Source organism: Oncorhynchus mykiss, chromosome 22 (assembly GCF_057628025.1).
Source record: "Oncorhynchus mykiss isolate SJ-2025 chromosome 22, ASM5762802v1, whole genome shotgun sequence".
In the NCBI taxonomy this organism is placed as follows: domain Eukaryota; kingdom Metazoa; phylum Chordata; class Actinopteri; order Salmoniformes; family Salmonidae; genus Oncorhynchus; species Oncorhynchus mykiss.
In genome coordinates this window covers 11861701-11878454 of record NC_143043.1, presented here as the reverse complement: position 1 = coordinate 11878454, position 16754 = coordinate 11861701, and the positions used below count along the sequence as shown (strand labels likewise).

At 45.9% G+C, this 16754-nt stretch overlaps 1 protein-coding gene across 1 annotated transcript in view; it reads left to right on the top strand.

Annotated features, from left to right (window-relative positions):
• maoa (monoamine oxidase a) overlaps positions 1-16754 on the top strand; it is a 61942-nt gene that overhangs the window by 18063 nt on the left and 27125 nt on the right. The window contains exons 2-3 of the mRNA XM_021578875.3: positions 12236-12330; positions 12588-12725. Coding sequence (XP_021434550.1) covers positions 12236-12330; positions 12588-12725 — 233 coding nt within the window. The remainder of the gene's footprint in view (positions 1-12235; positions 12331-12587; positions 12726-16754) is intronic.

Below are 16754 nucleotides of genomic sequence, written 5' to 3'. Positions count from 1 at the left end.
AAACAAATTTGTTCACAACATTTTGTGCGAATTAATATTTCTGGGATCTTTTATTTCAGCTCGTGAAACATGGGACTTTACATGTTGTGTTTATATTTTTGTTTAGTGTATCAAAAGTTGTTTCCATTATTTTCACCCCAGCTCAGTAGCCAGTAACTTACTGTAAAATTACAGGATTGTTTTTTTTTTTTTAACAGTTTGTGCCATAAGCGTATCTAAAGTATCCTATAAGTTTAAATGGATTTGCAAGTGAGGAATGCCAAGTTCATTTGCAGGATGGGCAAAAAAGTACCTTAGTGCATTGCAATTGACAGTAAATACACTATATATACAAAAGTAAGTGAACACCCCTTCAAATTAGTGGATTCAGCTATTTCAGCCAAACCCATTGCTGACAGGTGTATAAAATCGAGCACACAGCCATGCAATCTCCATAGACAAACATTGGCAGTAGAATGGCCTTACCAAAGAGCTCAGTGACTTTCAACGTGGCACTGTCATAGGATGTCACCTTTCCAACAAGTCAGTTTGTCAAATTTCTGCCCTGCTAGAACTGCCGGTCAACTGTAAGTGCTGTTATTGTAAAGTGGAAATAGCTAGGAGCAACAATGGCTCAGCCGCAAGCTCACAGAATGGGACTGCCGAGTGCTGAAGCAAGCACCACGTAAAAATCGTCTGTCCTCGGTTGCAACACTCACTACCGAGTTCCAAACTGCCTCTGGAAGCAACATCAGCACAATAACTGTTTGTCGGGAGCTTCATTAAATGGATTTCCATGGCCGAGCAGCCGCAGACAAGCCTAGGATCACCATGAGCAATGCGTCGGCTAGAGTGGTGTAAAGCTCACTGCCATTGGGCTCTGGAGCAGTGAAAACGTGTTCTCTAGAGTGATGAATCACGCTTTACCGTCTCGCAGTCTGAAGGACGAATCTGGGTGGGGCAGATGCCAGGAGAACGCTACCTGCCCCATTGCATTAGTGCTAACTGTAAAGTTTGGTGGTGGAGGAATAATGGTCTGCAGCTGTTTTTCATGGTTTGGGCTAGGCCCTTTAGTTCCAGTGAAGGGAAATGTTAACGCTACAGCATACGATGACATTGTAGGCGATTCTTTGCTTCCAACTTTACAGTTTGGGGAATGCCCCCGTGCACAATGCGAGGTCCGTACAGAAATGGTTTGTCTGGATCGGTGTGGAAGAGCTTGACTGGTCAGCGCAAAGCCCTGACCTCAACCCCATCGAACACCTTTGGTATGAATTGGAAAGCCGACTGCAAGCCAGTCCTAATCGCCCAACATCAGTGTCCGCTCTCACTAATGCTCTTGTGACTGAATGGAAGCCCAGCAGCAATGTTTCAACATCTAGTGGAAAGCCTTCCCAGAAGCAGCAAAGGCGGATCAACTCCATATTAATGCCCATGATTTTGGAATGAGGTGTTCAATGAGCAGGTATCCACATACTTTCGTTAATGTAGTGTATATTGTAAAACACTAATACAGTATCCTATTAATGTAGAAATGTACTGTATAATGGCTGTACAATTTACCATAAAATGAACAGCAATGGCTTACAGTGTAGTTTCATGTTATCAAATGTTGAACCCAAAAATGTCACGTGAATCTTCTTTTTTTTTTAACACTTCACGTGATATTTCACATAATTTAACACTCAGTGTTATATTACCAAAATCCACATGTGAAACTTCATGAGAAATATCATCACATGTGAAGTGTTCCAAAAACACATGGTTTCACATGATTTCACATGTGCAAAGCATGTGATTTTCCACTTGTGAAATCATGTGGTTTTTCCTCAAGGGCTATGGTGATTGTTGACCATATAGCCCAAACAGTTCTGGGTTCAGGCTAGTCTGTTGGCTGTCTCAGGCTGAGAGATTCCTGAGGCGTTGAAAAGGAAAGAATCTGAGTTAAAGGTGGATGTCATGTCACCTCCCATCTGCAGCGCTGTCGGTGATAATGTGAAGTGATAATGTGATTTTGCCATTAGGACAGAGGGGGAGGGAGGGAGGGAGGGAGGGAGAATGAAGTTGAGAGAGAGACCTGAGGGACAGCCGGTGAGAAGTACAGTGTGATTATTCATATACTTTGTTGTTGCCATTGCTGTTAAAATGAGTCACAATCATCATTGTTGCTTAATTACAAACAGTCTAGTATATTCATGTATTTGACAATCATCGATATGTGTTTACTTTGACAATGTAAGTGTTTTCTTTCCATGTCAATAAAGTATACTTAATTGAATTGAATTGAGAGAGGGAGGGTTCGGCATAGACGAGGGAGATGGGGGAAGAGAGAGGGGGGAGAGAGAGACAGGAGAGCAAAAAGAGGGATCAAAGTCGGTCATATAAGGAGGGATATATGAGGTGACTGACGACATGTCTGGTCTGATTGGGTGAAACGGAGATTAGAGCTACTAACAGTGTCACATAGATTACAGCAGGTTAGAGTCTCATCTATCACAGTGGAAATTTGATTAGATTTACGTAATCATAGTTGGACTCCTATTCAAAAAGCTTCTCAGAGTAAAAGTGTTGACCTAGGATCTGTTTCCCCTGTCAATAAAATGTTATTTGTTAAGATCTGAAAGACCAAACTAATCCTGTATCAGCACTCTGAGACTTTGTGAATACCAACTCTGTGGCCTTTGTCTGACCGCTGAGATGACCATGGTACCTGAAAGTGTTTGCATTCAACAACGGGACTGTCATGACAGCTTGCACTTGTCTTTTGCATACCCTTTTGCATAGCTGGTGTTTCACAACTTCTTTGTAAGCATACTGAGTAGAGTAGAGCTATTGAACAAATAGTCTCCAGACTCGTAGTTTGTGTTTGTTTTGTGGACTGGCTGTAAGATGTTGTTTGGCTTCTGAAAAGAGGCAAGGCATTCGAACAACAATGGACACATTTACCCCTGCCAACACACACACACACACACACACACACACACACACACACACACACACACACACACTTTTTCACAGTAACACGGCTGTCCTCTCAATCTTGTTTCCCAGTGAAAAGCTCTGTGTTTTGACACTGGCAGATGCAAAATGAGGAAGGTGAATGTTTGCGGTGGGGTGGACAATTTGTAACCCAAGATTTTTCAAATGCACTCCTGTGTTGGACTGTGCACTCCTGTGTTGGTGTCCTTAGGAGCGCACGTACATGTGTGTGCGTTGGCGTTGGCTTGTATTTGCGCGTGCGCACACGCGTGTGTATTTGTCATACAAACTCTGTAATCTACTGTAGTCCTCCTTGGTTGTTGTTTCTCAGTAGCAGAAAGTTGCGGAGGCTGGGATTTTAAAAGGCTGGCAAACAGTAGCTATGCAGAGAGCAGACAGTGAGAGTAGAAAGAGCTATCTGGATTTCTCCCTTCACTAACATTCGAGAGAAACCACCACACAATCAGGTCAGCTACTGCCTGAAGGTGCTGGGCGGAGAGAGGAGAGGCTGGATGGGGAGAGACAGAGAAGGAGATAAGGAGAGAGATAACGACAGATAGAGAATGAGAAAGATGAGAATAAACAGGGGTAGAGATAGGAAGAGAGGGAAGGCAGGCTGCGTGCACACTGCCCACAAAATGAGGTGGAAACTGAGCTGTACTTCCTAACCTCCTGCCCAATGTTTGACCACCTTAGAGATACTTTTTTCCCCACAGATCATACGGACCCACAAAGAATTTGAAAACAAATCAAACATTGATAAACTCTCATATCTGTTAGGCGAAATACCAGTGTGCAATCACAGCAGCAAGATTTGTGGCCCGTTGCCATGAGAAAAGGGCAACCGGGTGCAGCACAAACAACAAGATGACAAGATGGCGCCGACGGAGAAGGGCGACATCTTACGAGTTCCGACCCATCTTTCCTTTCTTTGTACAGAAAGACCATACTATTATCACATATGACCGCCAAAACACTTCTGGACATCAGATCGACAGTTACTAACCTTGATTTAGACTTAAATACAACTTCAACTCTGACTCAGCTGTTCCACTGTTCATACCGGACCCTATTCCTTTGTTCCATGGGCTACCAAAACACAGCAGGCGTAAACGTGGGAGACAAGGTGGAGTCCTAGTGAAATTGAGGCGAAGAGAAACTGAACGGCGCTCCCCTCCGTTCTATTGGCAAATGTCCAGTCACTGGAGAATAAGATGGATGAGCTTCGTTCGAGAGTCTCCTATCAGAGGAAAGCTGCAATATTATGTCTTTCTGAAACGAGGCTGGATGAGCTGATCACCATTGTCTCTGTTCCCAAGAGCTCCAAGGTAACCTGCCTAAATAAGTATCGACCTGTAGCACTCACATCTGTAATTATGAAGTGCTTTGAAAGGCTGGTCATGATACACATCAACACCATCATCATAGAAACCTTACTGTAGACCCACTCCAATTCGCATACCGCCCCAACAGATCCACAGATGATGCAATCTCAATTGCACTTCACACTGCCCTCTCCCACCTGTGCAAGAGGGGAAATAGCTATGTGAGAATGCTGTTCATAGAATACAGCTCAGCGTTCAACACACTAGTGCCCCCCAAGCTCATCACCAAGCTAGGCAACAACACCTCTGCCATGCTGACCCTCAACACGGGGCCCCCTCACGGGTGTGTACTCACTGTTCACCCACGACTGTGTGGCCGCGCACGACTCCAACACCATCATCAAGTTTGCTGACAACATGGCAGTGGTAGGCCCAGTCACCGAAGGAGAAAGAGGAGAGAGCACGCCCCCATCCACATCGACGAGGCTGTTGTGGAACAGGTTGAGAGCTTTAAATTCATTGGCGTGTGTGTATGTAGGGTTGTGTCACTAAGGACTTAACATGGTCCACACACATCTGCACAGTCGTAAAGAGGGCACGGCAGCGCCTCTTCCCTCTCAGGAGGCTGAAATGTTTTGGCATGGGCCCTCGGATCCTCAAAAAGTTCTACAGCTGCACCATTGAGAGCATCTTGACTGGCTGCATCATCGCTTGGTATGGCAATTGCACTGCCCTTGACTGCAATGCGTTACAAAGGGTAGTGCGGACAGGCCAGTTCATCACTGAGGCCGAGCTCCCTGCCATCCAGGACCTCTATACCAGGCGGTGTCAGAGGAAGGCACAAAACGTTTCCAAAGACTCCAACCAAACGCTACTGGAGCATCGGCTCTTGGACCAACTGGCTCCGAGACAGCTTCTACCCCCAAGCCATAAGACTGCTAAATAGCCAGACCCTATGCACCTTACGCACACTCACTAGACTTTATATACACACCGTGTACACACTACCCTGTCACTCCCACACAAATCCTTCACACGTTCAAACACTACATATGCACACACATAACACACACGAGCACACCAACACAACACAAACAAACCTACATACACGCACACTCACACACACACACACACACACACACACACACACACACACACACACACCTTTCATCATCTGCTGCTACTCTGTTCTTCATTTTAGTCTTGTTATTATCTATCCGGATGCCTAGTCACTTTACCCTGCCTTCATGCACTGTACATATCTACCTCAAGTAGCTGGCACATTGATCTGGTACTGGTACTCCCTGTATATAGCTCCACATTGATCTGGTACTGGTCCTCCCTGTATATAGCTCCACATTGATCTGGTACTGGTCCTCCCTGTATATAGCTCCACATTGATCTGGTACTGGTACTCCCTGTATATAGCTCCACATTGATCTGGTACTGGTCCTCCCTGTATATAGCTCCACATTGATCTGGTACTGGTCCTCCCTGTATATAGCTCCACATTGATCTGGTACTGGTCCTCCCTGTATATAGCTCCACATTGATCTGGTACTGGTCCTCCCTGTATATAGCTCCACATTGATCTGGTACTGGTACTCCCTGTATATAGCTGCACATTGATCTGGTACTGGTACTCCCTGTATATAGCTCCACATTGATCTGGTACTGGTCCTCCCTGTATATAGCTCCACATTGATCTGGTACTGGTACTCCCTGTATATAGCTCCACATTGATCTGGTACTGGTCCTCCCTGTATATAGCTCCACATTGATCTGGTACTGGTCCTCCCTGTATATAGCTCCACATTGATCTGGTACTGGTACTCCCTGTATATAGCTCCACATTGATCTGGTACTGGTACTCCCTGTATATAGCTCCACATTGATCTGGTACTGGTCCTCCCTGTATATAGCTCCACATTGATCTGGTACTGGTACTCCCTGTATATAGCTCCACATTGATCTGGTACTGGTACTCCCTGTATATAGCTCCACATTGATCTGGTACTGGTACTCCCTGTATATAGCTCCACATTGATCTGGTACTGGTCCTCCCTGTATATAGCTCCACATTGATCTGGTACTGGTACTCCCTGTATATAGCTCCACATTGATCTGGTACTGGTACTCCCTGTATATAGCTCCATTCTAGTGTATTTGATTTTATTCCTTGTCAGTTTTTTTTACAATCGCTAGGACCCATTTCTCAACACCTCTTCACACAGTTCACACAGAACTCTTCACACAGTTCTCCTAACCAACTTTCAGCTTGGCACAGCAGTTCATTTCACATCCAAAATGCACTGAAACTACCAAAATACTTCATACATGTCTCAAATCAACACATTTTTCCATAACACAAGCAAAGGTTGTCACCCAACAAGCACACTTTGTCACTCATAAAACAATGATCTGAAAAACACTAACAACAGGTAGCAATGTTTTCTTTTGTAAAATTTCTTTTCAGAACAAGAATGACACCCCTCTACTGTTTAGAATTCACTGCAGTATATGTTACAGGAATGAATCAGACATGATACAATATGCTTCAATATGTGTTATGTAATTTTTTGGCATTGAGTGATTCCAAAATACAAGAATTTGTATATACACCATCTACCGATACAGATACAGTAGCAATTCTAGTCAACCCTGTCTTCTGCATTTGGCCACAGGTTCTCATCCACATCACATCTTATGTTATCTTGGGCAACACACCTAGGAAATAATCTTTTGGCATGCCTGGTCCATCCCTGGCAGTCTCTGCAGATATGTCCAGGCATCCAGCATTCATTGCGTCCAGGAGGGACAGTTGATCATGTGGATGGTGGTCATAAACCTTTCAGCTCCATGAGGAAAATAATTCCTCTATTGAGGAATGGAGAGTAAGGTGGAAGGAAAACAATTCCTCTATGGGGTTGAGGAATGGAGAGTAAGGTGGGAGGAAAAGTGACACCATCCTGGGATGGGCTGTAAACCACTCTGACTGCACAGGAGTGGTGAAATGCCACATTGTTCCATACAATTACAAACGTTGGCTGATTTCACCTCACCGCAACCCTTTCCTCACCTGACACAACCCTTTCCTCACTTGGCACAACCCTTTCCTCACCTGGTACAACCCTTTCCTCACCTGACACAACCCTTTCCTCACCTGACACAACCCTTTCCTCACCTGACACAACCCTTTCCTCACTTGGCACAACCCTTTCCTCACTTGGCACAACCCTTTCCTCACCTGGTACAACCCTTTCCTCACCTGGTACAACCCTTTCCTCACCTGACACAACCCTTTCCTCACCTGACACAACCCTTTCCTCACTTGGCACAACCCTTTCCTCACCTGGCACAACCCTTTCCTCACCTGGTACAACCCTTTCCTCACCTGGCACAACCCTTCCATAGAGGTCATCCAGGAATGTAATGAGACGCTCTGTGTTGTATGGCCCAATTAGAGGTTTATGTAACAGCAATCCATCAGAGGATATTGCTGCACACATTGTGTTGTTGGCACCCCTCTGGCCCGGGACATCCACTGTGGCTCTTTTCCTAATCACATTCCTTCCTCGCCGCTGTATTTTGGCCAAGTTGAAACCAGCCTCATCCACAAAGACGAATATGTGGGGTGTTTGCCTGGCTTCAATCTCCATGACTCTCTAAAATCAATCCACAAGGCAACACAAGAGTTAGTCTATTACGGTAGTTTACATTATACCTTAAAACATGTCATTGTGTGCCTCTGCCCTGTTTGGTTTTGTTCAAATCCAGTTCTGTATTTTATAGTCATCTTACCTGGATATATTGGTGCCTGAGTTGCTTGACTCGTTCAGAGTTCCTCTCAAAGGGAACAGTGTACAACTTCTTTATCCTGACTTGATGTTGTTTCAGGACTATAGAAATAGTTGTAATGCTTACATTGTGAATATTCCAAATGTAATGTTGTCTGCCAACACTCTGTCCCGAATCTCTGAGTTGTATGTCATTGTTTCTGATGACCATATCAACATTTGCAGTTTCCTCACAGCAGTGAAAATCCTACCTCTTCCGCCTGTGAGAGGTAACCGTTGGGTCCTAAGCAGAAATACAGAAACAATTACACACACGTGGGTTTGGAGGCTTTGCTCAATTTACTTCTGTAATAAGCAGTTCAGTCAGATGCCCTTGCAGAATGCACATCTTACCTGTTGTTGGAAATGTCTCACAATAGATGCCACTGTTGAGCGTTGCAGATTTGTCTGCACTCTCAGACCAGCCTCTCTCATTGATGGACCATTAATTATTATATGAGTTATAGGAGCCCTAATCTCATCTGAGACAACAGTTCTTGATCTTCCTCAGTCTTCTTCCACCACACCAGCCCTGTACCCCAATACTAATCCTAATCCTAACCAACCAGCCCTATACACCAATCCTAAACCTAACCAACCAGCCCTATACACCAATCCTAAACCTAACCAACCAGCCCTATACACCAATCCGAAACCTAACCAACCAGCCCATACACCAATCCTAAACCTAACCAACCAGCCCTATACACCAATCCTAAACCTAACCAACCAGACCTATGCACCAATCCTTAACCTAACCAACCAGCCCTATACACCAATCCTAAACCTAACCAACCAGCCCTATACACCAATCCTAAACCTAACCAACCAGCCCTATACACCAATCCTAAACCTAACCAACCAGCCCTATACACCAATCCTAAACCTAACCAACCAGCCCTATACACCAATCCGAAACCTAACCAACCAGCCCATACACCAATCCTAAACCTAACCAACCAGCCCTATACACCAATCCTAAACCTAACCAACCAGCCCTATACACCAATCCTAAACCTAACCAACCAGCCCTATACACCAATCGGACTTCAAAATAGTGTCTCTTATAGTTTAACTGGGAATTAAGCTATACCAGCATTAATCACTGCATTGTTCATCACTGCATTAATCACTGCTATACCAGCATTAATCACTGCATTGTTGAGTTTTTTTGTGGAATGAAATCAATGTCTCTACTTCCAAGTAAAAAGGGAAACAACCACTGGCCATATTGCAGGGCAATTTTGATATACCATTTATCACAAAGTTATTTATTTATCACTTCCCTTAATCTTTCAGAGATTCTGCCTCTCTCAGGCTCTTCTCTCTCTCTCTCTCTATTCTCTCTTTTCAGCTAGAAAAAAGGCATCAGACAAACTGCATGTGTCCATAATATTCTTAGATGCTCAGCTGCTCATTTCATTTCATGTATTTCATAACACACTCATTGTTGTCTCGTCCCAGCCAGACAAATGACCTCTATCCAAATGGAACAAAGAAATCCTCTGACTGGATCCTTATTTTATATTCATCATTTTCTTCTGAAAAAAATAATATACCCCCAAATGGGTTTTTGATCAAAGCAAAACCTCAGGGGTAAAGTTATCTTGTTTTTCCAGAGTGCTGTCGGCATAAACAACAAGGTTAAACAGTCGGAGCTTGTTTTTGTTTTGGACAATTGCGCTTGTCTGACCTTTGGATAGAGAACACCTAATAGCATCAATTTACTTAAAAGAAGTAGTACTCCCCAGAGCGCTGTGTGTGCGTGTGCGTGCGCATGTGTGCGTGTGTGTGTGTGTGTGTGTGTGTGTGAGAGGGCAATGGAGAAGTTTGGTAATGCATGACAAGTATGCTTAAACCAACATAAACCCTGGTAGCTTTCCAGGCTGCTCTCCAGAAATGGAGGGATAAACGAAGGGAGGGATGGCGGGATGGAGAGGGGGCCATGAGAACATTTAGACAGATGGGAGCTCCTGTTGAGAGATGGCAACACGGACCGTGGAGATGAATACAGTGCGTCTTTATTTATCAAGTCCATCTCTCCACTCTCGCTCTCTCTATTTGACTCCTCCATCTCTCCCCTCTCTGCCCCCTTTTACGTCCCTCTCCTTTACCCTCACACACTACCTCCCTCTCCTCTAGTTACCTCCTGTTGGCCTCAGCTCTTGTTAGATTTTCCATGCAGTATGTAGAGCAGTGTCTTGGGGTGAATATCCACACTTCTCCCAGTAGGAGAGAATGGAATACAGTCTGTATTCACTGGACAAACTAACACCTCCATTGTGTCAGAGCAATATAAAGTGCGTTTTGGCACACAGTTTCTGCTTAGGATGGTTGTGCTGTGTTTTACAACCTGTGTGTACTGAGACATTCTGAATGGATCCTTGGCACTGGGACACTGCTGCCTGTGTGTCTTCTGTCTGCATGCCTGCTCGAGGCTCCATTGTGCCTAATCCTTCGTGTGTGTGTGTGTGTGTGTGTGTGTGTGTGTGTGTGTGTGTGTGTGTGTGTGTGTGTGTGTGTGTGTGTGTGTGTGTGCCTGTGTGACCTCGCCTAGCTTCAGCTGAAATTACATGTGTAAAATGTAATGTCTTATTGAATCAAGCTCTAGACTGAGATGGCCTTGGGGTCACTATGGTGATGAGAAAGGCCCACACTACTTCTGTAGCTAAGTATCATTCAGTCACAATAACAAACAAGTAGCCATTGGCCAAATGATCCTGCTGGTGGTTATCTCTCCAGGGGGAGTGTTGGACAGTGGACACCCCTGCTTTTGACTCTTGTATGCTATTGAAAACACGATTGCAAATCCTATTGAAAACACTATTGAAAACCCTATTGAAAACACTATTGAAAACACTTTTGAAAGCAAGAAACAAAACAAGAGAAAATGACTGATATGAGCTTGACCTTTATGGTTTGGACTGGGAGTGGGCTGACTGTTGAGTGGTACACTTAGAAAACCTTTGAAGAACCCTTTTTGGTTCCATGTAGAACCCTTTCCACAGAGGATTTTATATTAAACCATAAAGGGTTCTACCTGGAACCAGAAAAAGTTCTACAGTACAATGGGGGACAAACGTAGACCCATTTTGTAACCCTTTTTTTCTACGAGTGTAGGGGAAACAGCCCATTCTATATGTGGATGTGTGTTAACTTTGGACTGATAGATATAAAGTACTGTCCTAGGTTGTGTCTCAAATTACCCTATTACCCATGAGATGTGCTATTATGAGGGAACACTATAGGGTGTGATTTATTCATTTTTTATGAGATTGATGAGGCATGGAGAAGTGGTTAGGGGTAGAGGCTTGTAGGTCAATTACAGATGAACTACAGCTGGGGACCTCCCTCTCTCTCACTCTGTGTGTGTGTGTGTGTGTGTGTGTGTGTGTGTGTGTGTGTGTGTGTGTGTGTGTGTGTGTGTGTGTGTGTGTGTGTGTGTGTGTGTGTGTGTGTGTTGGGGATGTGAAAGTCTTCAGCTATTTTCTGCTCTCTACACTTCCTTGATATTGAAATAAGCAGGGGATCAGTTGATGTGTTTGTCTCTTTCTCATTACATTTTTAAATTGGTGATTATTTGTATACTTGTCTGACATTTTACTGCATTGTTAGGAGCTAGTAACATAAGCATTTCGCTGCACCCGCTATACAATCTGCTAAACTGTGTACACGATCAATACCCTTTGATTTGATTTGATGTACACAACCAATACAAATTTACGACATTTACAAATACAAAATGTTCCATCATCAACTTACAAAACACAATCATATAAACGAATGCATTCTTCAGTCAAAAGGTCACCAATTAGCCACCTGAATTGCCCTAGCAGCACCAAAACATAACATTTTATAGAGATTTCTGGAGTTTATTCCACCTCTGGCCTTCTGTTTTCTCACAGACTCATACTGTATCACAGCCTGCTATATCACTGGGCTATACTCTCCTGTTCGACACAACAGGACAAACACAGGGGGAGGACGAGAGAGGGGATATGGAGAGGAGGGACATCTTCATTTCATCAACATTAGATGTTCAGCTGGCATGTTTACACTAACCTCTCCCTCTCTCTCCCTCTCCCTCTCTTTCTGTCCCCTCTCTCTCTCATTCAGGGCTGAGTGCAGCTAAGCTGTTGAAGGAGAAAGGGCTGAGTCCTGTGGTTCTGGAAGCTAGAGATCGGGTTGGTGGACGGACCTTCACCGTACGGGTAAGACCTCAGTCAGACCACAGGCAAAGTGCCAGTCAAAGTGTAATCCCGATAAGAATCCAGTTCTCTCTCTGATGACCGTACCAGGTCCCTCTCTAGATGCTGTCTAGCAGCTTAACTTGTGTTATAACTTAAATCATTTTCAAGCAACTGGTTAAAGATTTAAACTAAATTGATCTCTGGGATTAGGATGGTCCACTTCTTGTCTGATGAACCCCTCCCTCCCTCCCTCCCTCTCTCTCTCTCTCTCTCTCCAGAATGAGCAGACTAAGTATGTTGACCTGGGTGGGGCCTACATCGGGCCTACACAGAATCGGATCCTCCGATTGGCTAAAGAGTACGGAGTCGAGACCTACAAAGTCAACGAGGAGGAGAGGCTGGTGCATTATGTAAAGGTGTGTGTGTGTGTGTGTGTGTGTGTGTGTGTGTGCGTGTGCATGTGCAAGCATGCTGAAACCCAGTGCGGGACCACATAGGCCACGTCTGTCCCTGTCCTACTTATTTAATTGAACAGAACAAACACAGGACAGCACTGTTAGCAGGGCTTGGCTGCAGTTAGTATTGACCACTTCCATTAAACCAGGTGTACACAACATCCTAACATCACTGAGCCTCTCACATTAAACCATTGTTTTTCCTGTCGTTTTGTTTGTCTTGCCAACAGAGTGTTGCGTAGACTAAACCATCTGGCACAGACAGGGGGTTACACGCTACATGCATGTAATGATGTCATTAGATTTAACGCTCAGAGCAGCCTCGTAAACGTTTTCAGTCAGACACTCACGCTTGCCATACAAAGCTGAAATATCTAGCCAACCTTTTGAATTGAAAACATTGCTTGTGAACTTCAGAGCGGTAAAGATTTGACACTTGGTTAAAGGCGAGTACAACCCCATACTAGTAGCAGTCATTGCTCCTGCTACATGGATAATGTTAAACAACATCATCATCTCACTTTCTTCTTCTCTGCTCTTATTGGCTATTGCTGATCACCGTTCTCAGAACTTGTCTCACACTAGAAGAGCATTGCTGATATTGTGCCGATAAATGAAAACATATTTGAAAATATTGGGTCGTCTGGGACGGCTCAAAGATGAGATCGATAGCCCTCAGATTGTGTCTCTGACTCGCTCACGTGAAATGTGACGGCCGCGCATCCTGTGTAGGCAACGACATGTGGATTTTGTCTCCGATCTCAAAAACGTGTCTGGGACAGCTAAAGCGGGGCCAAAATCGTGTAGTGTCCACCCGGCTTTAGACAGCCAGAACAGAATCTGTTTTCTCACATTCTAATGCAGAGGAAATGCATGTCTCTCTTCCAGTCATGACTATCTGGCCATGCTTGAAAGGACTGAACACTATCGGGCCATGCTAGAGAAGACATGACCTCACTCAACCCTTACCCCTAACGCTAGCACTCATGTCCACATACCGGTTCAACCCTAACCCGCAAGCACAACCCTAACCCTAGCTTCATGGCCACATCCCAGTTCAAACCTTGACCCTAGCTTCATGGCCACATCCCGGTTCAACCCTAACCCTAGCTTCATGGCCACATCCCAGTTCAAACCTTGACCCTAGCTTCATGGCCACATCCCGGTTCAACCCTAACCCTAGCTTCATGGCCACATCCCAGTTCAACCCTAACCCTAGCTTCATGGCCACATCCCGGTTCAACCCTAACCCTAGCTTCATGTCCACATCCTGGTTCAGCCCTAACCCTAGCTTCATGTCCACATCCTGGTTCAACCTTAACCCTAGCTTCATGTCCACATCCTGGTTCAACCTTAACCCTAGCATCATGGCCACATCCCAGTTCAACCCTAACCCAAGCATCATGGCCACATCCCAGTTCAACCCTAACCCTAGCATCATGTCCACATCCTGGTTCAACCCTAAGCCTAGCATCATGGCCACATCCCAGTTCAACCCTAACCCTAGCATCATGTCCACATCCCAGTTCAGCCCTAACCCTAGCTTCATGGCCGCATCCCTGTTCAGCCCTAACCCTAGCATCATGTCCACATCCCAGTTCAACCCTAACCCTAGCATCATGGCCACATCCTGGTTCAACCCTAACCCTAGCTTCATGGCCACATCCTGGTTCAACCCTAACCCTAGCTTCATGGCCACATCCTGGTTCAACCCTAACCCTAACCCTAGCTTCATGGCCACATCCTGGTTCAACCCTAACCCTAACCCTAGCTTCATGGTCACATCCCAGTTCAACCCTGACCCTAGCTTCATGGCCACATCCTGGTTCAGCCCTAACCCTAGCATCATGGCCACATCCCAGTTCAGCCCTAACCCTAGCATCATGGCCACATCCCAGTTCAACCCTAACCCTAGCTTCATGGCCACATCCTGGTTCAACCCTAACCCTAGCATCATGGCCACATCCCAGTTCAACCCTAACCCTAGCATCATGTCCACATCCGGGTTCAGCCCTAACCCTAGCTTCATGGCCACATCCCAGTTCAACCCTAACCCTAGCATCATGTCCACATCCCAGTTCAACCCTAACCCTAGCATCATGGCCACATCCCAGTTCAACCCTAACCCTAGCATCATGTCCACATCCTGGTTCAGCCCTAACCCTAGCTTCATGGCCACATCCCAGTTCAACCCTAACTTCATGGCCATATCCTGGTTCAGCCCTAACCCTAGCTTCATGTCCACATCCTGGTTCAGCCCTAACCCTAGCATCATGGCCACATCCTGGTTCAGCCCTAACCCTAGCTTCATGGCCACATCCTGGTTCAGCCCTAACCCTAGCTTCATGTCCACATCCTGGTTCAGCCCTAACCCTAGCATCATGGCCACATCCTGGTTCAGCCCTAACCCTAGCTTCATGGCCACATTCTGGTTCAGCCCTAACCCTAGCATCATGTCCACATCCTGGTTCAGCCCTAACCATAGCTTTATGGCCACATCCTGGTTCAACCCTAACCCTAGCTTCATGTCCACATCCTGGTTCAACCCTAACCCTAGCTTCATGTCCACATCCTGGTTCAACCCTAGCATCATGGCCACATTCTGGTTCAGCCCTAACCCTAGCTTCATGGCCACATTCTGGTTCAGCCCTAACCCTAGCTTCATGGCCACATCCCTGTTCAACCCTAACCCTAGCTTCATGGCCACATTCTGGTTCAACCCTAACCCTAGCATCATGTCCACATCCTGGTTCAGCCCTAACCCTAGCATCATGGCCACATTCTGGTTCAGCCCTAACCCTAGCTTCATGTCCACATCCCTGTTCAACCCTAACCCTAGCTTCATGGCCACATTCTGGTTCAACCCTAACCCTAGCATCATGGCCACATCCCAGTTCAACCCTAAACCTAGCTTCATGTCCACATCCCTGTTCAACCCTAACCCTAACCCTAGCTTCATGGTCACATCCCAGTTCAACCCTGACCCTAGCTTCATGGCCACATCCTGGTTCAGCCCTAACCCTAGCATCATGGCCACATCCCAGTTCAGCCCTAACCCTAGCATCATGGCCACATCCCAGTTCAACCCTAACCCTAGCTTCATGGCCACATCCTGGTTCAACCCTAACCCTAGCATCATGGCCACATCCCAGTTCAACCCTAACCCTAGCATCATGTCCACATCCGGGTTCAGCCCTAACCCTAGCTTCATGGCCACATCCCAGTTCAACCCTAACCCTAGCATCATGTCCACATCCCAGTTCAACCCTAACCCTAGCATCATGGCCACATCCCAGTTCAACCCTAACCCTAGCATCATGTCCACATCCTGGTTCAGCCCTAACCCTAGCTTCATGGCCACATCCCAGTTCAACCCTAACTTCATGGCCATATCCTGGTTCAGCCCTAACCCTAGCTTCATGTCCACATCCTGGTTCAGCCCTAACCCTAGCATCATGGCCACATCCTGGTTCAGCCCTAACCCTAGCTTAATGGCCACATCCTGGTTCAGCCCTAACCCTAGCTTCATGTCCACATCCTGGTTCAGCCCTAACCCTAGCATCATGGCCACATCCTGGTTCAGCCCTAACCCTAGCTTCATGGCCACATTCTGGTTCAGCCCTAACCCTAGCATCATGTCCACATCCTGGTTCAGCCCTAACCATAGCTTTATGGCCACATCCTGGTTCAACCCTAACCCTAGCTTCATGTCCACATCCTGGTTCAACCCTAACCCTAGCTTCATGTCCACATCCTGGTTCAACCCTAGCATCATGGCCACATTCTGGTTCAGCCCTAACCCTAGCTTCATGGCCACATTCTGGTTCAGCCCTAACCCTAGCTTCATGTCCACATCCTGGTTCAGCCCTAACCCTAGCATCATGGCCACATTCTGGTTCAGCCCTAACCCTAGCTTCATGTCCACATCCCTGTTCAACCCTAACCCTAGCTTCATGGCCACATTCTGGTTCAACCCTAACCCTAGCATCA